The sequence below is a fragment of the Loxodonta africana genome, chromosome 10, assembly GCF_030014295.1.
Source record: "Loxodonta africana isolate mLoxAfr1 chromosome 10, mLoxAfr1.hap2, whole genome shotgun sequence".
Lineage (NCBI taxonomy): Eukaryota > Metazoa > Chordata > Mammalia > Proboscidea > Elephantidae > Loxodonta > Loxodonta africana.
This window is the reverse complement of record NC_087351.1, coordinates 25971712-25995840: the sequence shown is the minus strand read 5'-3', so window position 1 is coordinate 25995840 and position 24129 is coordinate 25971712. Positions and strand designations below refer to the sequence as shown.

Sequence of the window (24129 nt, the reverse complement as noted above, 5' to 3'; positions counted from 1 at the left end):
GACATTGATTACATTTTTCACAATGTGTCAACATTTTCATTATTTCCATTCTGGTCATTCTGTTTCCATTAATCTAGCTTCCTAGGACCCTTACCTTCTCATCTTTGCTTTAGGGTAACTGTTGATCGTTTGGTCTCTCATAGATGATTTGTTTTTTTACATTTTTATTGTGCTTTAAGTGAAAGTTTATAAATCATGTCAGTCTCTCACAGAAAAATTTACGTAGACCTTGCTACATACTCCCAATTGCTCTCCCTCTAATGAGACAGCCCGCTCCCTCCCTTCACTCTCCCTTTTCACGTCCATTTCACCAGCTTCTAACCCTTTCTACCCTCTCATCGCCCCTCTATACAGGAGATGCAGACATAGTCTCAAGTGTCCACCTGATCCAAGAAGCTCACTCCTCACCAGCATCCCTCTCCAACCCATTGTCCAGTCCAATCCCTGTCTGAAGAGTTGGCTTTGGGAACAGTTCCTGTCCTGGGCCAACAAACGGTCTGGGGGACATGACCACTGGGGTCCTTCTAGTCTCAGTCAGACCATTAAGTCTGGTCTTTTTATGAGAATTTTGGGCCTCCATTCCACTGCTCTCCTGCTCCCTCAGGGGTTCTCTTTTGTGTTCCCTGTCAGGGAAGTCATCGGTTGTAGCCAGGCACCATCTAGTTCTTCTGGTCTCAGGCTGATGTAGTCTCTGGTTTATGTGGCTCTTTCTGTCTCTTGGGCTTGTAATTACATTGTGTCCTTGGTATTCTTCATTCTCCTTTGATCCAGGTGGGTTGAGACCAATTGATGCATCTTAGATGGCCGCTTGCTAGCATTTAAGACCCCAGACGCCACTCTCCCACTCTCCAAGGTGGATGCAGAATGTTTTCTTAGTAGATTTGATTATGCCAATTGACTTAGATGTCCCCCGAAAACGTGGTCCCCAAACTAAGAATGCTACGAAGCATTCAGTTTATTCAGGAAACTTCTTTGCTTTTGGTTTAATTCAGTTGTGCTGGCCTCGCCTGTGTTGTGTGTTGTCAATCCCATCACCTAAAGTAGTTCTTACCTACTATCTAATTAGGGAATACGCCTCTCCCACCCTCCCTCCTTCCACCTTCTTGTAATCATCAAAGAATATTTTCTTCTCTGTTTAAACTATTTCTCAAGTTCTTAAAATAGTGGTCTTACACAATGTTTGTCCTTTTCCAACTGACTAATTTCACTCAGCATAATGCCTTCCATATTCTTCCATGTTATGAAATGTTTCACAGATTTGTCACTGTTCTTTACTGATGCATAGTATTCCATTGTGTGAATATGCCTTTATTTATTCATCCATTCAACCATTGGTGGGCACCTTGGTTGCTTTCATCTTTTTGCTATTATAAACAGTGCTGCAATGAATAGGGGTGTGCAAATATGTGTTTGTCTAAAGGCTCTTATTTCTCTAGGATATATTCCAAGGAGCTGGATCGTTGGATCCTATGCTAGTTCTATTTCCAGGTTTTTAAGGAAGTACCAAATCGACTTCCAAAGTAGTTGTACCTTTTTACATTCCCACCAGAAGTGTATAAGTGTTCCAGTCTCTCCACAGCTTCTCCAACATTTATTGTTTTGTGTTTTTTGGATTAATGCCAGCCTGTTGGAGTGAAATGAAATCTCATTGTAGTTTTGATTTGCATTTTTGTAATGGCTAATGATTGTGAACATTTCCTCATGTATCTGTTATCTCCGTAAATGTCTTCTTTGGTGAAGTGTCTGTTCATATCTTTTCCACATTTTTTAATTGGGTTATTTGCCTTTTTGTAGTTGAGTTTTTGCAGTATCCTGTAGATTTTAGAGAGCAAGAGCTGATTGGAAATGTCATAGCTAAAAACTTTTTCCCAGTTTGCAGGAAATCTTATTACTCTTTCAGTGAAGTCTTTGGATGAGCATAGGTGTTTGATTCTTAGGAGCTCCCAGTTATCTAGTTTTTCTTCTGCATTGTTAGTAATCTTTTGTATACTGTTTATGCCATGGATTAGGGCTCCCAACATTGTCCCTGTTTTTTCTTCCAAGATCTTTATCATTTTAGATTTTATATTTAGGTCTTTGATCCATTTTGAGCTCATTTTTGTGCATGGAGTGAGTTAAGGGTCTTGTTTCATTTTTTTGCAGGTGGATATCCAGTTATGCCAGCACCATTTGTTAAAAAGACTGTCTTTTCCCCATTGAACTGTTTTGGGGCCTTTGTCAAATATCAACTGCTCATATGTGGATGGATTTATGTCTGGATTTTCACTTCTGTTCCCTTGGTCTATGTGTCTGTTGTTATACCAGTACCAGGCTGTTTTGACTACTGTGGCAGTATAATAGGTTCTAAAATCAGGTAAAGTAAGGCCTCCCAGTTTGTTCTTCCTTTTCAGTAACGCTTTATTATCCGGGGCCTCTTTCCCTTCCATATGAAGTTGGTGATTTGTTTCTCCATCTCATTAAAAAATGTCATTGGAATTTGCATCAGAATTGTATTAAATCTATAGATTGATTTTGGTAGAATAGACATATTTATAATGTTAAGTCTTCCTATCCAACAGCAAGGTATGTTTTTCCGCTTATGTAGGTCTCTTTTGGTTTCTTGCAAAAGTGTTTTGTAGTTTTCTTTGTATAAGTCTTTTACATCTCTGGTAAGATTTATTTCTAAGTGTTTTATCTTCTTGGGGGCTACTGTAAATGGTATTGATTTGGTGATTTCCTCTTCAATATTCTTTTTGTTGGTGTAGAGGAATTCAACTGATTTTTGTATGTTTATCTTGTATGCTGATACTCTACTGAATTCTTCTGTTAGTTTCAGTAGTTTTCCTGAGTATTCCTTTGGGTTTTCTGTGTATAAGATCATGTCATCTGCAAATAGAGGTAATTTTAATTCTTCCTTGCCAATCTGGATGCCCTTTATTTCTTATATAGCCTAATTGCTCTGGCTAGCACCTCCACCACAATGTTGAATGAGAGTGGTGATAAAGGGCATCCTTGTCTGGTTCCTGATCTCAATGGGAATGCTTTCAGGCTCTCTCCATTTAGGATGATGTTGGCTATTGGCTTTGTATAAATGCCCTTTATTTTGCTGAGGAATTTTCCTTCAATTCCTATTTTGCTGAGAGTTTTTATCATGAATGGGTGTTGAACTATTTCAAATGCCTTTTCTGCATCATTGATAAAATCCTGAGATTCTTGTCTTTTGTTTTATCTATACAATGGATTACATTAGTTGTTTTTCTAATGTTGAAGCATCCCTGCATACCTGGTATGAATCCCACTTGGTCATGGTGAATTACTTTTTTGATATGTTGTTGAATTCTATTGGCTAGAATTTTGTTGACAGTTTTTGCATCTGTGTTCACGAGGGCTATAGGTCTGTAATTTTCTTTTTTTGTGGCATCCTTACCTTGTTTTTGGATCAGGGATATGATGGCTTCATAGAACGAAATACCTTTAGTAGTAGTGGTGTTAACTCTTCTGTGAAAGTTCGGTAGAACACTGAAGTGAAGTTATTCGAGCCAGGGCTTTTTTTTGTTGGAAATTTTTTGATTAAATTTTCATTCTCTTCTTTCATCATGAGTCTATTTAATTGTTCTACCTCTGTTTGTGTTAGTTTAGGTAGGTAGTGTGTTTCTAGGAATTCATACACTTCTAATTTGTTAGAGTGCAATTTTTTCATAGTAATCTGATATGACTCTTTTAATTTCAAATGGGTCTATTATAATATTGCCCATTTCATTTCTTGTTTGTATTATTTGCTTCCTCTCCTGCTTTTCTTTTGTCAGTTTGGCCAGTGGTTTATCAATTTTGTTAATTTTTTCAAAGAATCAGCTTTTGGTCTTGTTAATTCTTTCAGTTGTTTTTCTGCTTTCTATTTCATTTAGTTCTGCTCTAATTTTTATTATTTGTTTCCTTCTGGTGCCTGAGGGTTTCTTTTGTTGCTCTCTTTCTGTTTGTTCAAGTTGTAGGGACAATTCTTTGATTTTGGCCCTTTCTTCTTTTTGTATAAGTGCATTTATTGATATAAATTGACCTCTGAGCACTGCTTTAGCTGTGTCCCAAAGGTTCTTATAGGAAGTGTTTTCATTCTCATTGGATTCTCTGAATTTCTTTATTCCATCTTTCAGGTCTTCTATAACTGAGTCTTTTTTGAGCAGGGTATTGTTCAGTTTCCGAGTGTTTGATATCTTTTCCTTGCTTTTTCTGTTATTGATTTTCACTTTTACATCCTTATGGTCAGAGAAGATGCTTTGTAATATTTCAGTGTTTTAGGTTCTGCTAAGGCTTGTTTTGTGAGCTAATATGTGCTCTATTCTAGAGAATGTTCCATGTGCACTAGAAAAGAAAGTATACTTGGTTGCTGTTGGGTGGAGTGGTCTGTATATGTCTCTGAGGTCAAGTTGGTTGATCGTGGCATTTAGATCTTCCGTGTCTTTATTGAGCTTCTTTCTGGATGTCGTGTCCTTCACTGAAAGTGGTGTGTTGAATTCTCCTACTATTATTGTGGAGCTGTCTATCTCACATTTCAATGCTGGTAGAGTTTGTTTTATGTATCTTGCAGCCCTGTCATTGGGTGCATAAATATTTAATATGGTTATATATTCTTGGTATATTGTCCCTTTAATCATTGTATAGTGTCCTTCAGTATCCTTTATGGTGGATTTAACTTTAAAGTCTATTTTGTCAGAAATTAATATTGCCACTTCTGCTCTTTTTTGTTTGTTGTTTGCCTGATATATTTTTTTCCATTGTCTGAGTTTCAGCTTGTGTGTTTCCCTTCTAGGCAGCATATACATATATCATGTTTTTTAGTCCATTCTGCCACTCTCTGTCTCTTTATTGGTGTATTTAGTCCATTTACAGTCAGCGTAATTATGGATAGGTATGAATTTAGTGCTATCATTTTGTTGTCTTTTTCTGTGTGTTGTTGGCAGTTCCTTTTTCCCACTTAATTTTATGTGCTGAGTAGATTATCTTTATATATTGTCCTTTCCTCATATTCGTTGTTGTTGATTTTATTACTGCTGACTCTGTATTTTTTCTTGTATTTTATTTTGATGTGTAGGATAGTTTGTCTCCTTTGTGGTTACCTTCTTATTTACCCCTATTTTTCTAAATTTAAACCTAACTTATTTCTTTGTATCGCCTTTTCTTCCTCTCCATGTGGAAGATCTATAACTACATTTCTTAGTCCCTCTTTATTGTTTTAATGTTGTCTTCTTTTACATAACAACATTGCTGTTACTCTGTTTTGAACTTTTTTTTTTTAATCTTTGTTTATTTTTTGATTTCCCTGTGTGGATTGACTTCTGATTGCCCTGCCCAGTCTTCTAGTCTTGGGTTGATACCTGATATTATTGATTTTCTAACCAAAGAACTCCCTTTAGTATTTCTCGTAGTTTTGGTTTGGTTTCTTACAAATTCCCTAAACTTCTGTTTATCTGGAAATGTCCGAATTTCACCTTCATATTTCAGAGACAGTTTTGCTGGATATATGATTCTTGGCTGGCAGTTTTTTTTTTCCTTCAATTTTTTATATAAGCCATCCCATTGCCTTCTTGCCTGCATGGTTTCTGCCGAGTAGTCCGAGCTTATTCTATTGGCTCTCCTTTGTAGGTGACTTTTCGTTTACCCCAAGATGCTCTTAAAATTCTCTCTTTATCTTTGGTTTTCCCAAGTTTGATTATAATATGTCTTGGTGACTTTCTTTTAACATCTGCCTTATGTGGAGTTTCATGAGCATCTTGGGTAGATATCCTCTCATTTTTCACAATATCATGGAAGTTTTCTGCCGACAAATCTTCAACAATTCTCTCTGTATTTTCTGTTATCCCTCCCTGTTCTGGTACTCCAATCACTCAAAGGTTATTTCTCTTGATGAAGTCCCACAGTATTCTTAAGGTTTCTACACTTTTTAAAATTCTTTTATCTGATTTGTTTTCAAATATGTTAGTGCCAAGTGCTCTATCTTCAAATTCAGAAATTCTGCCTTCCTCTTGCTCATATTTGCTTCTCTGACTTTCTATTGAGTTGTCTACTTCTGTAATTTTATCGTTAATCTTCTGAATTTCTCATTGCTCTCTGTCTGTGGATTTTTCCAGCTTACTAAATTTTGCATTATGTTCCTGAATAACCTTTTTAATTTCTTCAATTGCTTTATCTGTGTGTTCCTTGGCTTGTTCCATGTATTGCCTCATTTCCTTCCTGATATCTTGAGGGGTTCTGTATATTAATCTTTTGTATTCTGCCTCTGGTAATTCCAGGAATGCACTTTCATCTAGAAGATCCCTTAATTCTTTGTTTTGATAGCTTGTTGAGGTGATCATGATCTGTTTCTTTATGTGACTTGATATCGACTGTTGTCTCCAAGCCATCTATAAGTTATTGTAATAGTTGATTTTATGTTTGCTTACTGTGTCTTACATCTTGCTTTATTTTGTTTTGATATGCCCAAATGGGTTGCTTGACTGAGTTAGCTTCATTATTTTTGCCTTTGGAGCTCTGATGTCCTGTCCCGAGAAGGCTAGATCTGTTATCAGGCATAACTGTCTAGGAGTCCATTCACCTTTCTTGTATGAATTCAGCTGAGGTGCCCAGGTACCTGATTATCATGTGCGTGGTACAGGCTCTGTCCTACCATCTTAGAGGGGCAAGCAGTGATTGGTGTAGGTACCGGTATCTGGTTACAGCAAGGGGTCACACTCTGAACAGGCGGGGGGTGAGAATCATCCCCCAAGTGCCTCTGAGGAAAGTGTGTCCCTGTTCCCTAGAGCATACAGGTGGGTGGGTTCTGCAGACAGACTATGGGCACCAAATATTTTTGGTTGTAAGGACTGGGAGGTAGTTATCCTTGGATCCCTGTCGCAGGTGGCTGGGTGACCTCATTAGAGCTATCAGTCCTTAGACCCCTGATGTGGGTAGGTGAGGACCCCATTAATAGGCAAAACAATGTCAAACATCTAACACCCACCTCTCCGCCACACAGCTGTAACAGTGGGAGTCTGCCAACAAGGACCTATTCTCCTGAAATAGGAGCACACAAGTCCATGCAGAGGGGAAAGGCACTCAAAGTCCATGGACCATTTATGCCTGGGCAGGAGCCGCTTCTGTCCTGAGCACCCCGGGTAGTGGAGTTGGCAATTTATCTTTTCCCCTAATAGCAAATTTGTTCCTTATCAAGGTCAGGAGGATGGCTGTAGATACTCAACAGGGCCTATCTCAGCCCCAGAAAAGTCAGCTGCTGAAGCCAGCTTGGGAGCGGGCAGGCAGAGTAGAATATATATGCAAGTACTTAGCTTTTGCCAAGAGCGCTGTTCTTCTCTGGTTCTGGAAGTGTGAGTAGGCTGTATGGGTGGCTGCTTCTCCCTGAGGAAACTGCGACCGAATGCTAGTACCAGCCTGCCACCACCACTCCTGGGAATGGTGCCTGAGGGCTCCCCACGATTCAAGTCTGGTAACTCCTCTCCCCTTCTGAACTGTCTCCTCCTCCCCCTGCCCCTCAGTTCATTTTTTAAGCTTGCCTTTGATTCTTAGGGCTCCTAGCTTGTAATAAATATACTCATTTCACTTGTTTTTTCAGGTCTTTGTTGTAAAGAGGGCTCGCCAGAAGTGTCTGTGTATTCTGCCACCTTGGTTCCACCTCTGACAATGAACTCTTTATTGCAGGAATGAAACCAAATATCCTACAGGCATCCCCACCTTCCTGGTACAGCACGCTGATGGCTATGGTTAGTCCCTTAGTGGGCCAGATGGTCTACCAGCTGGGACAAGCCATAGCCAACTTGGTTGAAACAGAGAGGGCTGGAGAGAAGGGGTTGTGAACCGTGGGAAGACAGAAAAGAAAGGCTGAAAACCCTGTAAGACAACTGTTAAAGGGTCCCTTGAAAGTAATCTGAGAGCAGATGTGGGTGGACTTAGTGACTACCATGACAGCAGTGGAAAAGATAGATTAAAAATCGAATGCAATTTTGGAAAACCTTTAGAAGAATCTGAAGCCAGAACAACTATACTGACCTCTGGGTTGCACTGCCCACCATGAGGAAGGGCCCCTTGAAACCGGCTGGATACCATCAATACCTAGAACTAGTGGTGGACTGAGGTAACCTGCAGATCAGGGCCCTGCAGTGGAACCTGAGGCTTTGCGTAGATGTCACAGTACATTGGACAAAAACAAACAAACAGAATGTTCTACCTCTGTTCGATACAGGGGCAGAGTATACCCTTGTCTTTGGAGACCCTGAATGGTTTCAAGGGCCCCCTTAAAAATTGATGGGCAGGGTGAAAAATCCATTTGTGTAAGTCAGGTACTCCTGACCCTACAACTAGGACATACTCTCCCTCAACTGCATCAAGTTTATAATCCCCAATACCAGAATACATTCTAGGGGTGTATGTCCTCATGGGACTGACTTTGACAACATCTGTCAGAGAATTCGGACTGCAGGTGAGGTTGGAAAAAGCTGTCTTGAGGGAGAATATGGCATGGGAACCAGTGACCCTGCCACTACCACCAAGAGTGGTAGACATGAGGCAATATAAGTTGCCCAGAGGACATGAGGAAATCAGTGAAACCATTTTGGATTTGAAAATGGCAGGAATCCTCCGGGCAGCCCACAGTGCTTTAAAAGCCCTGTGTTACCTGTGAAGAAACCAGCTATGTCCTGGCATATGTCCATGGACTATAAAGAACTTAACAATATGATCCCTCCTATACATGCTTCAGTTCCAAACATAATTTCCTTGTTGGAGACACTTAGTAGAGACCTGGGCTCCTATCTTGCTGCATTGGACCTGGCCGATGCATTCTTTAGCATCTCTCTAGCCCTACCCACTCAAGACCACTTTGCCTTCACCTAGAAAGGATAGCAGTGGATGTTCAGGAGCTACCCCAAGGGTAACTACATAGTCCCACCATTTGCTATGGTATAGTTGCTAAGGATCGGACTCTTACCTTTTCCACTATTACCTGTTGGTTTCATTACATTTATGATGTCATGTTAACTGCTTTTGATGTTTTTCTCTTATATTAGTGTCTAGATGTTTTCCTCTTTTAGTAATGTCCAGATACCCTATAGGGTCGCTATGAGTCGGAATCGACTCGACAGCATTGGGTTGTGTTTTGGGTTTAGATACCCTAATCATCCACCTAGAGGGGAGAGGATGGGCCGTGGATCCCCAAAAGGTACAGGGGCTAGAAGCATTGGTAAAGTTCTTAAGGATCATATGATCAGCAGTCCATTCACCTTTTTCCCCACTGGGAAACAAAGAACCAGACACTACAGCACAAGTTAGAATGGTGCATCCCAAAGGGAAATGTGCTCACTAGATTCATCAGAAAAGTGGATAACATTGTGACTGTGTTTTTTGGAAAATAGCTGAAGAGACAGGTATAACAGTGAAGTATAGTGATTTAGTGGTTGTTGTACAAAATTGCTCCATGAGCTCATGTCAATGCCCAAGACATCTGCCCCATGAGGATCCCGGGGAGATCCATAAGGGAGCACAACCAGTGACAGACTGGCAGGTAGATTATATAGGGTTTCTACCCCCCAGTGAAGGAGCAAAATACACTCTTGTTTGTGTGGACACTGTTACCAGCTTGACACAGGGGTCCTGTGTAAATGAGCAAACCAGGCTTCTACAATAAAAGGATTACAAAAAATTGAGCGTTATGTACGGAATACCACAAAATATTGATAGTGACCAAGGTACACACTTTACAAGTCACGATGTGTGCAAATGGACAGCCAAGAACCACCTGCCCTACAGCCCCCGGGCACAGGCCTGGTGTAAAGGCAGAACAGTGTCCTAAAACAACAAATACAAACACTTGTAGGTAAGGCTTCCCTGGCTAGGTGGACCCAGGTGCTGTTTGGGGCTTTGAGGTTGACAAATTAGGCAATAACTGAGGCTTTAACCCCATATGCCAGACAAGTAGCCCCAAGCGACCCTCCCACAATATGAGTGACATCAGAGACTCCAGAAGTATATTCGCCAAGATTTTTAGCAGAACAAACTGCATGGTCCTCTGGACACCTCAGGACCTGGTGTTTGGAACTGCAACCATCTATTGGCACCTGTCATGGGCGCCAGGGTGGATTGGTTACTTCAACCCCTGGAGGCAGATGTATTGATCAACCTAATGTGGGAGCCCACACTCCTACTATGCATAGGACCTCAAGAGTCACACTTTACATGGAAAGGAATGATGGCTATATCATGAAAATCAAAAATGGGTCTTCTTTTCTGGCAGGTGACTTTACTCACAACCCCTTAAGTGACCTCCTCAGGGGACTACATATGGTACACTAACAAAAACCCAGCAGCCAGGAAAAAAACACCTAAATCAGCCGCTGTTCTCACCACCTGAATGGGAGCCACTAGTGTGATCTTAATTGAAGGGGAAGATTTACCCCACTTAGTACTTGCTAAACCCTTGTTTTTCCTACTGTAGGTATGGCCTACTCTGCTTTCTTCCTTTTGGGGCTGTCAGTGTCTTCCTAGAGTGTGATCACAGCTTCGCAGTAGTCCACAACAAAAACAGCTGCTGAGTCTGTGGACAACACCCCTTGTCAATCACCAAAGGAGTGCCTTGGAGTGTAAAACGCCTGAATGGAACTGATTGGGCAGGTGTGGGAGACATGGTAGGGGGTATTAAAGTCTCTTTAACTAATTGGAGTATAACAGATAGGGACCTTGAAGACAGCTGATGGCTGGTCTGCTGTGGTAGCCTGGTTTTCCTCTTTTCCCTCTGGCTGACAAGGTTTTTTGTTGGGTCTTGATCTTTTCCTGCATATAGGGTTTATCTGCTGTGTTTGTCTATACTGCTGGTGTAGTCTGTGCCTCCAATTACAACAATGCTGTCTGTTCTTAACTGCAAAAGTGTAACACCTCCTTTCCCAGCCCTAAGGGACCTTGCAAATGAGGAGGAACATGCCAGATTGTAACAGCCAACATCAAGGGGTGCCCTGAAGGGGCACATGCTTTGCAAGGCCACACATGACCTCCCTCATGCTTTCCAGGAGTTCACTCCCATTTGCTAAGTTATTCTTATGTGATTCTTGTTGAGGCAGCCTTAGGTAAGTCTAAGGCATCCGTGGTGTGTAGCCACTATTGTTCACCACCACTATAAAACCTCTGCCCTCCCATTGTGGGGCCTGGAGATCTGCTTGGTCTTGCTGTAAGTTGTCCTAATAAACTCCCTTGCTGCCACCTTGAAGATGCCCTCCTCTTTCTTTGGTCTCCTGGTGCCCTCCAATTTTGGAGACAGGTTTCATGTTACAAGTCCATGCAGGGACAGTTACAGTAATCACAACCACACATGGGAGTTTTCATTGACATCTCCCTTCACCTGAGCAGTGCTTCTCAATCAATTGATTCAGAATTGGTGTGGGACCTAGGCATGGCTATTTTTTAAAAGTTCCTCAGGAGATTCTAATACACAGAGAGAACTGGAAATCACTGCATTCACATTTAGGAATTTCCAACCTCTACATTAACACAGGATGAGACCACACCCACATTCCTTTTCTTTTCAAAAGCCACCGGGGCAGAAATTAACTAAAGTTGATAAAATATTATATTGCAACAAGACATATTCCATTTATGCCATAGTGTTCTGTGGATTTAATGAGATAATAAACACAAAGCACATAGTAAGTATTAAGTAAATTGTTGGTGTTTCATCATCATTAATCTGAACTCAAAGAAATTACAACAATGGCATTTTGAACATCATGACTATTGAACATAAGGCAGGTATTTGGGGGATTTGGACTTTCCAAGAGTCTCTGGATTCAGTCATGGAAGAAAAAATACTTTTACCACTGAAAAGTCATACTCTATTTAAAGAGAAGTTTGTTTTTTTGCGTTTTTATTCCAGGTAGCTTAGAGTTAACCTAACGGAATTCGCTCCACTGATAGAACTAATCACAGGAAACATGTTGTAAGCTCCACAATATCACTGCCAAAGCAGAATTATCTACTAAGCAGCAGTGGCAAGAGGATTATGATTTCACACATTTTCTTGAGGAAGCCATGTAATTTGGAACACGATTATAATAGTTCCCATCCTACCCCCAATTTCCCTTACAGTTTACATCTTGAGATTCCTGACGACAGAGCTATGCTTTCTTTTTACTCTTGCTTCAGTTCTCTTGCCTAGAAGCACAGAAATGACCTGGAAGAGAAAGCCTTTCACCAAAGTAAAGGAAGTAGCCCCCCCCCCCAAGCTGTTGAGCGAGTCAATAGGAAAGAACATTATAACTCTAGTGTCAACTCTGGTATTAACGAATAAGAGAGTCCAAAATTTACAGACTCAAAAATGAATAAAATCGAATGCAAGAGAACAGGAAGAACAACATAACCAAGTGTTCTAAATAAGCTAGTGTTGCTGGTGTTTGCACCATCAAAACAGCAACTTCTCAACAGAACCAAAATAAACATCTGCCCTAAAATAACATGAAGTGATGTGATCATCAGTGGAAATACTGAGTCCCAAGAGCCAATTAATGGGCTCCAGAGGGAAGAAAACCTTTGGGGTATGACTGACAATCTTCCTGCATAAAGTCCCACTTTTAGAATTCCTAGGAGACTATATCCCTTAGGATGCATAAGACACGGCTTTCAGAGTAACATAGATAAGACTTTGTTGTACAGCAAATATGCCACTTTCCCCACAAACCAACACTGAGTGTCCAGCAATGTAAGTCCCTTCTCTTGCTGCTGGTTACCAAGGATGCTATGCCTCCCATCCTGCCTGCCATTCGTTGCAGTAAAAACAGAAGATTACAAGTCAGACCTGCCAGTTCTATGTGGAGATGGGTTCAGAAGAGATACAAGTATACAACAGCTCTTAGGCTTGCTGTTTAGCTAGCCTTCTATTGTGTGACTGTAAAAACAACAGCATCCTCAGGCTGCATGAATGAATGTAAGGAGACTCATGTTTAAAACTAAGAGGGCTGGGGAAACTCAGGAGAGATGAGGGTGAGGAAGAAACTTCAATAGCATGTAAAAGCTGTCTTTATTAACCAATCAGAACTAATTCTTCAGGGGAACAGAGACATTGGCAAAGTGTCATCTGGAAAGGTTTGGGAAAGGGATGATGAGGAGCAGGGCTGTAATAATTTTCATTTCTCCCCGTCTGGCATGCGTGGCTCTGCCTAAGAACAGATGATAGCCACTGAAAGACGGGAGAGCAATGAGCTGATTGAGCATTCCAAATTGGTGAAATACATTTCCACTTGCTTTGTGAAGCCATCAGAATGCTCATACACATTAGTTACCAAATATGTCTTCTTGCTTTTCTTATTCTTTGCTCATTTTTTTTTTTTTTTTAGTTTCCTGGGTACTTTGATTTCCTGCTACAGAAGACACACTCACAGCTTTGCCACACCAGAGACAATCTATCGATGGACTGAAGAGGAGCCTTACAGTGAAGTTTGCCTTGAAAAGTTCTGTACCTCTCCCATCCCATAGTGTCTCCAATTGCAATAATCAAGATCATCCTTAAAGGTATGGCATTATGTGATGTGGACAGTAACACATTTTATAACTAATACATTAATAAATATTCTTAGCTAGAATATAAAAAAACGAGTAAAAGTGTCTGGAGCTGTATTCTGGGCTTATATTTTCCTAAACAAATATTACTCAATCATGTCACTTGGGATCATTTAGACCCATTTAGGGGATCCAGAAAGTAAAATAAGGCCAAACTATTGGCTACAGAATCTCAGGAGATTTTGATGACCTTGTTTTGTCCCTCTCACAACGAAAGTCAGATAATGTTCTAGACAAAGTTGAAGTCTGAGAAGGAAGCTTTCATGAAGATTTTTTTATACTCCAAAATTACAATGACTTCCCAGCTTTGCCTCCACTTCTCAAAACCAATCCACCTTCCCACACCCATAATGTGATGAGGGCAACGGAGGGAATCCTTATCTGGAGAGACAGTTTAGGACCCTGTCATTTGTCCCAGGGGTCTCTGCTTGTGTATGCTTGAGACTTGTAATCCTTTGCATCCATCTCTAAATCAGATGAGTAGGAGCTTTCTAGAAATTTTGACACCTGTAGCAAAAATTTTAAAATTAGATACCACATCTATTCCTCACTTTTTTTTTTTGTTTGTTTGTTTTGTTTTTACCTGTAAGGAGAATTTAACTTAGATCAAGGCTTAAGAGTGATATTTTAATTTAGCTGGTGAAATACAGAATCAAATAGAAAACCATCATGTAGATGCCTAGGTGTTCAAAAAGTGTCCCTGGGTGGTGCAAATTGTTAAGCTCTCACCTACTAGTTGAAAGGTGGCTGTCTTGGAAGAAAGTCCTGGCGATCTGCTTCCAAAAGATCACAGCCATGAAAACCCTGTGGAGCTGTACTACTCTGCAACACATGGGGCTGCCATCTGTCAGAACCAACTCAACTGCAACTGGTTTTTGGATGTTCAAAGATTTCCTGCATTAACAGGCTTGATGAACACTAAAGAAAGGACAGCACATTTGACATTGTTTTGAATGGGATATAAGATCACCTTAAAACCAATAATAGTATAACTCTAACTCTGATGCAGAATGAAAGTGAATTTCATAAAAACTTTCTTCATTACCATTCTCCCTCTTCTCCTTCTCTTATGCATAGTGTTTATGTTTCTGATTCCAGACATCCAAGTAATTGAAATTAGGTGTTTCATATCTTATTCTATACATGATTTTCGTATTTCCTTACATATGTTTGTAACTACTGTTATTAATTTTCTCCAAGATGCTTATTGCACAGGATCCTATCCTTTACTTTGAGAAAATTCTGAAAGAGGAATAAGAGTTCAAGGATTCTAAGTGTCAGATCATATCAAGCACTCTCAGAGTTCAACAGTCTTTAACAGTAGAGTAATATTATTAGCTATGTAGTAAAATAACATAACCTGAAGAACTTAGGAATTTCTAAAAAAAAAAAAAAAAGAAAGATATAAAGAAATACCCCTGAGAATTAAGTAATAAGGTTGTCCGAGTCTTTGTCACTCTTTTGCTTTTCACCCCTTAGGAAGCCATGAATTTGTCAAGAGTGAACACAGTGACTGAATTCATACTCCTGAGTTTCCCCTGCTCCAGAAAGATCCAGGTCCTGCTCTTCATACTGTTTTCTGTGACCTACATCCTGACACTGATGGGCAATGGGGCCATCATCTGTGCAGTGACGCTGGATCAAAGGCTCCACACCCCCATGTACATTCTGCTGGCCAACTTCTCCTTCCTGGAGATCTGTTACATCAATACTACTGTTCCCAATATGTTAGGTAACTTCCTATCTGAGGCTAAAACCCTCTCTTTCACTGCCTGCTTCCTCCAGTTCTACTTCTTCTTCTCCATGGGCATCACTGAAACCTTCTTACTGCCCCTCATGGCTTTTGATCGGTACCTAGCCATCTGCAGGCCTCTCCACTATCCAACCATCATGACCAATCATCTCTGCATGAACTTGGTGGCCATCTGCTGGGTGACAGCCTTCCTCTGCTACCCAGTCCCTATCTATTTCATCACACAACTCCCTTTTTGTGGCTCCAATACCATTGACCACTTTGTCTGTGACCCTGGTCCCCTTCTGGCCCTGTCCTGCATCCCTGCCCCTGGAATTGAGCTTTCCTGTTCTATACTGAGTTCTCTTATTATCTTTATCACCTTCTTCTTCATCATTGGGTCATACACCCTGGTTCTCAGAGCAGTGTTACGGGTCTCTTCAGCAGCGGGCAGGAGTAAGGCTTTCTCCACCTGTGGTTCCCACCTAGTTGTGGTGTCTCTCTTTTATGGGACTGTGATGATGATGTACATCAGCCCAAACTCGGGAAATCCAGCTGGAGTACAGAAGATTGTAACCTTGATCTACTCATCTGTGACCCCACTGGTAAACCCTCTGATCTACAGTCTCCGGAACAAGGACATGAAGGCTGGCTTGAGAAAAATTCAGATGTATGTGAAAATTGGTCAGAGTGAATGGAACAAATGAGTGTACCAGGATCAGACTATTTTTCCTCTATTTCTATTCCCAAGTGAAAGGTAAGCTTCTCTTCATTTGCACCTATAGACCCAGACCCAAATTCATTAATTGCTGCCTAGTCAAGGAATGAATAGCTGCATCCCAATTAAATCAGATTTTGCCTGCAAATTAGGACTTGGTAGCTGGTAATTTGAATTAAATCACCTGGATATCTGGACTTTAGGCCTTTCTCCAATAATTTCTTCTGCTTTTATTGCTGTTGTTAGGTGCCGTCAAGTCAGTTCCAACTCATAGCAACCCTATAGGACAGAGTAGAACTGCCCCATAGAGTTTCCAAGAAGTGGCTGGGGGACTTGAGCTGCTGACTTTTTGATTAGCAGCCAAGCTCTGAACAACTACGCCACCAGGGCTCCCTTTCTCTGTGTGAATATTTACCTAGTCCCTGACCTCATGTTTTTGTTTTGTTTTGTTTTTACCTCTGATAAGTGCATATTCCATTCTTAGGCTTGTTTTTTTCCAGCCTAGTGTCTCTACTCTACTCCAAGCAGGGGAATAAAGCATTCACACCATTGAGGCTCAGATAAAAGGAAATTAATGCCACTCAATAAATCATAACTGAGCTAAAATTTTTATTTAGTTGGCACCCAAGTGATTAATAATGATCTAAAGCACTAGCTCCCAAGCGTGTTTCATAATTACCAGAGAAAATTTTTAAAAGAACAGATTCTTGAGACTTTCTTCAAGTCTCCTAAAACAGAATCCTTAGGTGAACCCTAAAATCATAATTTTAAAGCAACCAGGTGATTCTGATGCACCTGAACCAGCACCAGTCCACAGACTGGTCTTTTAGAGACACTATGTTAAATAAGTGTGTGATACAGGCCGAGACATAAAAATCTTATATTAGTTCTGTTCTTAGCAGGGAAAAGGAAAGAAGCTGCAGCGAATACTTTGATTAAAACATTTACAACAGTAGAAGCTCCTTTTAAAAATTTTTCCCCCGATTCAACTTTCAAGACTTCCATTTACAAAATAAGCAGTAGATTACATTCTTCTTACCTTTCCCTGTTTGTGACAGATAGTTAAGATACTTGGAATAGGATTACATTTTTAAAGATTAGCTTGCAGTGGCGTTACATTTTGGGGTTAGTTTCAAAAGAAGGATGCTTAGGTTGAACAGATAGCCCAGAATTGATAAAAAGCAGAGGGAAAAAAAACCAGTGTGATTCTAATACACCGACAGAGGAAAATGGCAGGTTCAGAAGATTTTGATAGCAGCTCCAGGTGATTTGGTCTATTTAGTCAAAAACAAATTGGTCTGTTGGCATCTGAGATTGATGCATTTCATTAATTCAACAAACATTTACTGATATGACCAAGTCTCTGCCTTTGTGAAGCTTACATTCTAGTAAAGAAGACATGCAAAAAGCAGTTAAACACATAATCTGTAATTCAGTAGTCATAAGTGTTAGGAAAAAATAAAAGAGAGTAGGAATTTAAAAATATTGAGGTAGGATGAGGGATAATTTAGATAACATGGTCAGGGAATGGCTTTCTGAGGAGGTGCTATTTCAAAGAGAGGGAGCAAAAAAGGCAAAGATCTAGAGGAAGCAAGTACCAAGTGAGTATATGTACATGTTTGGGGTTTTTAAAGAATAGGAAAATTAAATTTGGCTACACAGGAGGAAAATGATACATGAGGCTGGAGATGCAGGCAAGGTCAGATCTCCTGAACATCTTGGCAACAGTAATGAGTTAGAATTTGATGTGAACTTTTGAGGGAGCCTGTTGAATACTATTTATAAAAGTAAAGTCTTAATAAAGATATCACCACCTTCATAAACTATTCTTCACTCGTAGCTACTTATTTACTTACATCTTCATATATATATGTCTTTGTTTATTTTACTATATTCCACCTTGTTTTGTAAAAGATTTGCAACAAAAATGCAAAGAGAGAGAAAGAAGGAAAAATATGAATTTAGAAGGAAAAAATAGAATGAAGATTTCTGGACTATAAGATTTTGTGTTGTTATTAAAGTCTAGTCCCTAAATTTGCTCTGAACTCCCTTTTCATCAAAATGAGGAAAGAGGGAAACATATGTGTATATGATTTTCATTATCTGTGAGAAGAAAACAAATGGATTCCTCAGGGAAAGTAAAACTCTTATGGCTCCTTGTTATTGTTGTTGTTACCTGCCATTGAGTCAACCCCCCTACTCATGGTGATCCCATGCACAACGGAACAAAATGCTGCCTGGTCCCACACCATTCCCATGATTGGCTGCAGATTGGACCATTAAGACCCACAGGGTTTTCATTGGCTGAGTTTTGGAAGTAGATCACTAGGCCTTTCTTCCTAACCCTTCTTAGTCTGGAAGCTTAGATGAAACCTATTCAACATCACAATCAGCCTGCACTGAAGGCAGGTAGTGGCTGCACTTGTGGAGCATTGGCCTAGAGTCAAACCTGGGTCTCTTGCATGGTAAATGGTCAAAATATTAGAATAGACATTTCACCTGAAGATAAACAGGTGAAAAATTATAGAATTAAAACATATTCACTATGCAATGGTAAAGAACAATGATGAATCCATGAAACATCTTACAACATGGATGAATCTGAAGGGCATTATACTGAGTGAAATAAGTCAATCACAAAAAAACAAATATTGTGTGAGACCACTATTATAAGAACTCAAGAAAATGTTTACACAGAGAAAAAAATACATTATTTGATGGTTATGGGGGGGGAGGGATGGGGAGCGGAAATCACTAATTAGATAGTAGACAAATGTCAATTTTGGTGAAGGGAAAGACAACACACAGTATGGGGAAATCAGAACAACAGGACCAAGGCAAAGCCATAGAAAGTTTCTAGCCACATCCAAATACCCTGAGGGACTGAGTTAATGGGGCTGAGGGCTAGGGACCATGGCAAATGGCATAACACAGTTCCTAAAGAAAATGTTCTACATCCAACTTTGGTGAGTAGTGTCTGGGGTCTTAAAAGCTTACGAGTGGCCATCTAAGACACATTCAGTGGTCCCATTTCATCCAAAGTAAAGTAGAATGAAGAAAACCAAAGATAAAAGGAAAAAGTCCAAAGAACTAATGGACCACATGAACCAGAACCTCCACCAGCCTAAGCCCAGAAGAACTAGATGGTTCCTGGCCACCACCACCAGCTGCTCTAACAGGGATCACAATAGAGAATTCCAGACAGAGAGGGAGAAAAATGTGGAAAAAATTCAAATTCACAAAAATAGGCCAGGCTTACTGGTCTGACAGAGACTGGAGGAATCCCTGAGACTATGGCCCCAAGACATTATGCTAACTCAGAACTAAATCTCTCTCTAAGCACACCTTTCAGACAAGGATTAGAAGGCTTATAAAACAAATAATATCACACATGAGGAACATGCTTCTTAGTTCAATTAAATATATGAGACCAAATGGGCAACTCTTGCCCAAAAGCAAGACAAGATGGCAGGAAGGGATGTGAAAAAAATTGGACAAATTGAAATGGGAAGCCTGGGATGGAAAGGGGAAGAGTGCTGTCACATTGTGGGGATTTCAAACAATGTCAAAAACAATACGTGTACAAATTTTTGAATGAGAAACTAACTTGAGCTGTAAACTTTCACCTAAAGCACAATAAAAAAGAAAATTCTCAACATCGTTAACCAATAATCAAAGACTGGAAACAACTTAAATATCCATTAACAAGTGAATATACAAACACATTTCGGTATATCCATAGAGTTGAATATTAAAATTCAATATTCATAAAATATTCACAAAAGGAATAAATTATTGGTCCATGCGACAACATCCATGAATCTCTAAATAACTATGCTGAGTGAAGGAAGCCAGACAAAAAGAATACTGTATGATTTCATTTATAGAAAACATAGTGAAAATGAGATCAGTGGGTTCCTGGGGAGTGGAAAGAAGAGGAAGAGGAGGAGGGAGGTTAAAAATGTAGCACAAGGTAACTTTGGGGGCTCATGGTTATGTTCACTATCTTGATCATGGTAATGGTTTCACAGTACATACATATGTGAAAATTTACCAAAACACACACTTGAAGTGCATACAGTTTATTGCATGTCAGTTATACATCCATGAATGTGTTTTAAAAATAAAGTGCCTTCTTGGGTTAATCTTAGAAATGAGGAAGGGGTAAAAAAAAGGACTGAAAAAAAGGCAAAGAGTAGCACAGATACTCCTGAACACCATTAACCTATCAACCCTCAACACCTGCAGGTCACTTTCTCCACATGGATTTGACTTTTTGAAAGCCACTCACACTGGGTGCTCTTTTACATTTTTCAAAGAATTAAACATATTTTTGAGTTCCCACAGTGTACCCAAGTGGTTTGGTGTTACTAAGACATGGAGACATGTGCAAAAAACTCTTGACAAGTGGGGTAGTAAAGAGACTGAGGCTGCACTGCTCAGTGCCTCATTTGCCAGGCTTAGGACTTTGAATTTTATGCCATTGACAGAAATATTAACAGTGCCAGTCTTAGCTATCTAGTGCTTCTAGAAATACCACAAGCAGATGGCTTTAACAAAGAGAAATTTATTCTCACAGCTTGGGAGGCTAGAAGCTCAAATTCAGGGTGCCAGCTCCAGGGGAATGCTTTCTCTCTCTGTTGGCTCTGGGAAAATGTCCTTGTCATCAATCTTTCCCTGGTCTTGGAGTTTTCAGCATAGGGACTCCAGGTCCAAAGGACATGCTATCCTCTTGGCTCTATGTGGTTGGTGATAATGAGGTCCCCATGTCTCTCTGCTAGCTTGTCTCTTTTATATCTCAAAAGTGATGACTTAAAATACAGCGTAATCCTGTAGATTTGAGTCCTGCCTCATTAACATAATTGCCTGTAATTCTGCCTCATTAACTTCATAGAGGTAGGATTTGGAACACGTAGGAAAACCACCTCAGATGACAAAATGATGGACAATCACACAATACTAGGAATCATGGCCTAGCCAAATTGATACACATTTTTTTGGGAACAAAATTCAATCCATAACAGTGCCCAAGCCGTGAAGTGAGCTGAACTAACTAGCATTTTAGATGAAAATATCTGCCACAGTAGGGAGGGTGGAGGGATAGGAGATTAGCAGTGTTAAAAGACCTGTGCTTCTAATGAGGATGGGTAAACTTTGGAGCCCACCTCCCAATTGAAGCTGGCCAGAGAGCAGCTGCAGAATGACCCTGTTCTGACTGATCTTATTGCCAAAACTGAGAAGGTGAGCTCTGTCTGGCGTGCTCAGACTTGCCAATAATCTGGACACTGCTCTTTGAGAAAAAGAAAGTAACTTTATTGCAATGCGCAGAGCAAGGAACTGGGAGGAAGTTGCTCAGATCTGACTCCCTGAGCTACGGGGAAGCAGGACTTATATGTGATTTGGGCAACAAGATGGCAGCTACTTGGGAGGGAAAATTCTAGAAGGTGGCCAGGAAACAGGAAATGACTTGGTTCTTGTTGGACTTCTTGCTTCTGAATAGGGTCCGGTGATGATTTTCCTTCTGGTTCATTCCACCTGTTGCTTCATCCTCACTTGAGGTTAATTAGCTGTCACAGCTGACCTTCTGTGCATGTGGGATGGGACAAATCTGGCTTAAGGACTAATGAAAATTTACTGACACTCGTGGGGTCAGGTTACAACCTTAACCAGGAACATCTTTGGGCCTGGATCGTGTTCCCCAGAGGCCACCATTTTCTTGGAGATGGATAAGTGAAGTCTTATTGAAAAAGTGCAGGTGTCCCAGCCACCATAGTCTGCGTTAGGTTTATTAATGTCCTTCAGCCAAAGACCGCATGAACACCTGTAGATGAGCAAGTTGGGCTTATTACTCATTGTAATGAGGAAGAGCACATACCAGGGGGAAGTTATGGAAAGAACCTATTATAGGATTTGAGCTTTGGTTAGGTGATCTGGGGGAGGGGTCTAAGGAAGTACTAGGTCTCTGGGTGGCACAAAAAGTTAAGTACTCAACTACTAGCTGAAAGGTTGGCAGTTCGAACCCACCCAGAGGTGCCTCAGAAGACAGGTCTAGCAATCTACTTCTAAAAGGTCATAACCTTGAAAACCCTATGGAGCAGTTCTACTGTACACTCATGGGGTCGCCATGACTTGGAATTGACTAGACGGCAACTAACAACAACTAAGGAAGCAGAGGTTTGCTCCAGATTGGATGTTGTCAGAAAAGGGGGCAATTCTATATATCCTGGTTGCATAGTGGTTAAGTGCTACAGCTGCTAACCAAGAGGTTGTCAGTTCAAATCCGCCAGGTGTTCCTTGGAAACTCTATGGGGCAGTTCTACTCTGTCCTATAGGGTAGCTATGAGTCAGAATCGATTCGGCAGCAGTGGGTTTGGTTTGGGTTTTGGTTTTCTATATACTAGAATGAGAACAAAGCTATAATTTGTTTTTAAAAAAAGGTCAAGATATTTGGTATTTTATGGGTAACAAAGTGGCATTGTCTTTTTCTGTGCTTAGCCAAAATTATGAAGTGCCTTGTTTTGTCTGATTTTATCATGGTCTGAGGTGGATACTCTGTGAGACTGTTTATATCCAATAGGAGAATAACATGGCCTGTGGTCAGATCAGCTTGTAATAACAGTAAGGTTTAGCTGTGAATGTCAGATCAGTTCTGGATGCCAGTGGCTGCTCTTGTTTTTTTTTTTTCCCTCTTTCAGGCCTGTAAGATTTTTCATTGGGTATGTGGTAAAACACTATAAGGGGACTTAGAAATTTAATTGTTAGTTAATAAATTAATCAAAGAAGCAATAAATTGATTTTTAATATTTCATGCCACCTATAAGATGTTTGAAGCCAAGAAAATATGTTGTTTCAACTTGCAAAAAAAAATGAAGGCAGGCCCCGAGGGAAGTAAATAGCAAGCATGGAGCTGTCTCTTGATACCATTCTCCTTTTAGAAGAAGTAAATGGATCCTCAAGGATCATGAAAAACAGGGCTTACTCCCTAGTAGCCTTTGCTTATAACTCCTCCATGCTCCAACAAACACAATCAAGGAATCTTTATCACAACTGTTTCTACCTCTTTGTTCCTCTCTGGTTATTGACAAGAAGATAAAAAGAAAAATCATCTGAGAAGGTTCAGTTTGGGATTCCATTTCCTGATTCAGGTAATAAGGTGGTATAGTGTTTAGAAGATAAATTATTAACAAATTCTTTGGATAAGTATGCTAACTCTCAAAAATAATTATATATTTTAGTTAGTCCACTGTGCTGTATTCCATATGGGGGAAAATAGACATTTTTTTTGGTGTGTTCCTTATGCATGCCCTAACTGTTATGTTGTTAGGTACCATTGAGTCAGTTCTGATGCACAGTGACATGTCATGGATTGAATTGTGTCCCCCAAAAATATGTGTATCAATTTGGCTAGGCCATAATTCCCAGTATTGTGTGATTGTCCAACATTTTGTCATCTGATGTGCTTTTCCTAAGTGTTGAAAATCCTATCTCTATGGTGTTAATGAGATTGGATTAGTGACAATTATGTTAACGAGATGGGACTCAATCTACAAGATTAGATTATGTTTAAAGCCAATCTCTTTTGAGACATAAAGAGAGAAGTGAGCAGAGAAACATGGGGCCCTCATACCACCAAGAAAGCAGCACCAGGAGAATAGTGCCTGCTTTGGTCCTGGAACTCCTGTGCAGAGAAGCTCCTAGATCAGGGGAAATTTGATGACAAGGACCTTCTTCCAGAGCTGACAGAGAGAGAAAGCCTTCCCCTGGAGCTGACATCCTAAATACATACTTTAGCTTCCTAGACTATGAGAGAATAAATTTCTCTTTGTTAAAGCCATCCACTTGTGTTATTTCTGTTATAGCAGCACTAGATGAGTAAGATACAACCTTACGCACAACAGAATGATACACTGCCTGGTCCTGTGCCACCTTCACAATTGTTGCTATAGTTGAGCCCATCATTACAAAAGGCTGTAGTAACCAAAGCCAATGTCTGAGTTCAAGATTATTTTTTTTAACAGAGAACAGAAGTTTTTTTTTTTTTTAACTTAGAAGAGAGGAAGGCCATTATGAAGATGTATAATCATCCAAAGTCAATGTGCTCTTAGAATGACTTAGGTGG

General features: G+C 40.2%; 1 protein-coding gene across 1 annotated transcript; it reads left to right on the top strand.

Moving 5' to 3' along the window:
• Positions 1 to 15007: 15007 nt before the first annotated feature.
• On the top strand, positions 15008 to 16173 carry LOC100674976 (olfactory receptor 11H6-like). The gene has a single exon (XM_064291900.1). It carries the CDS (start codon positions 15046 to 15048, stop codon positions 15997 to 15999), a length of 954 nt encoding a protein of 317 aa, XP_064147970.1. The 5' UTR covers positions 15008 to 15045; the 3' UTR covers positions 16000 to 16173.
• Positions 16174 to 24129: the final 7956 nt, after the last annotated feature.

Excerpts from the sequence above, each read along its gene's own strand:
- LOC100674976 (XM_064291900.1), top strand. The coding sequence starts at position 15,046 with ATGAATTTGTCAAGAGTGAACACAGTGACTGAATTCATACTCCTGAGT.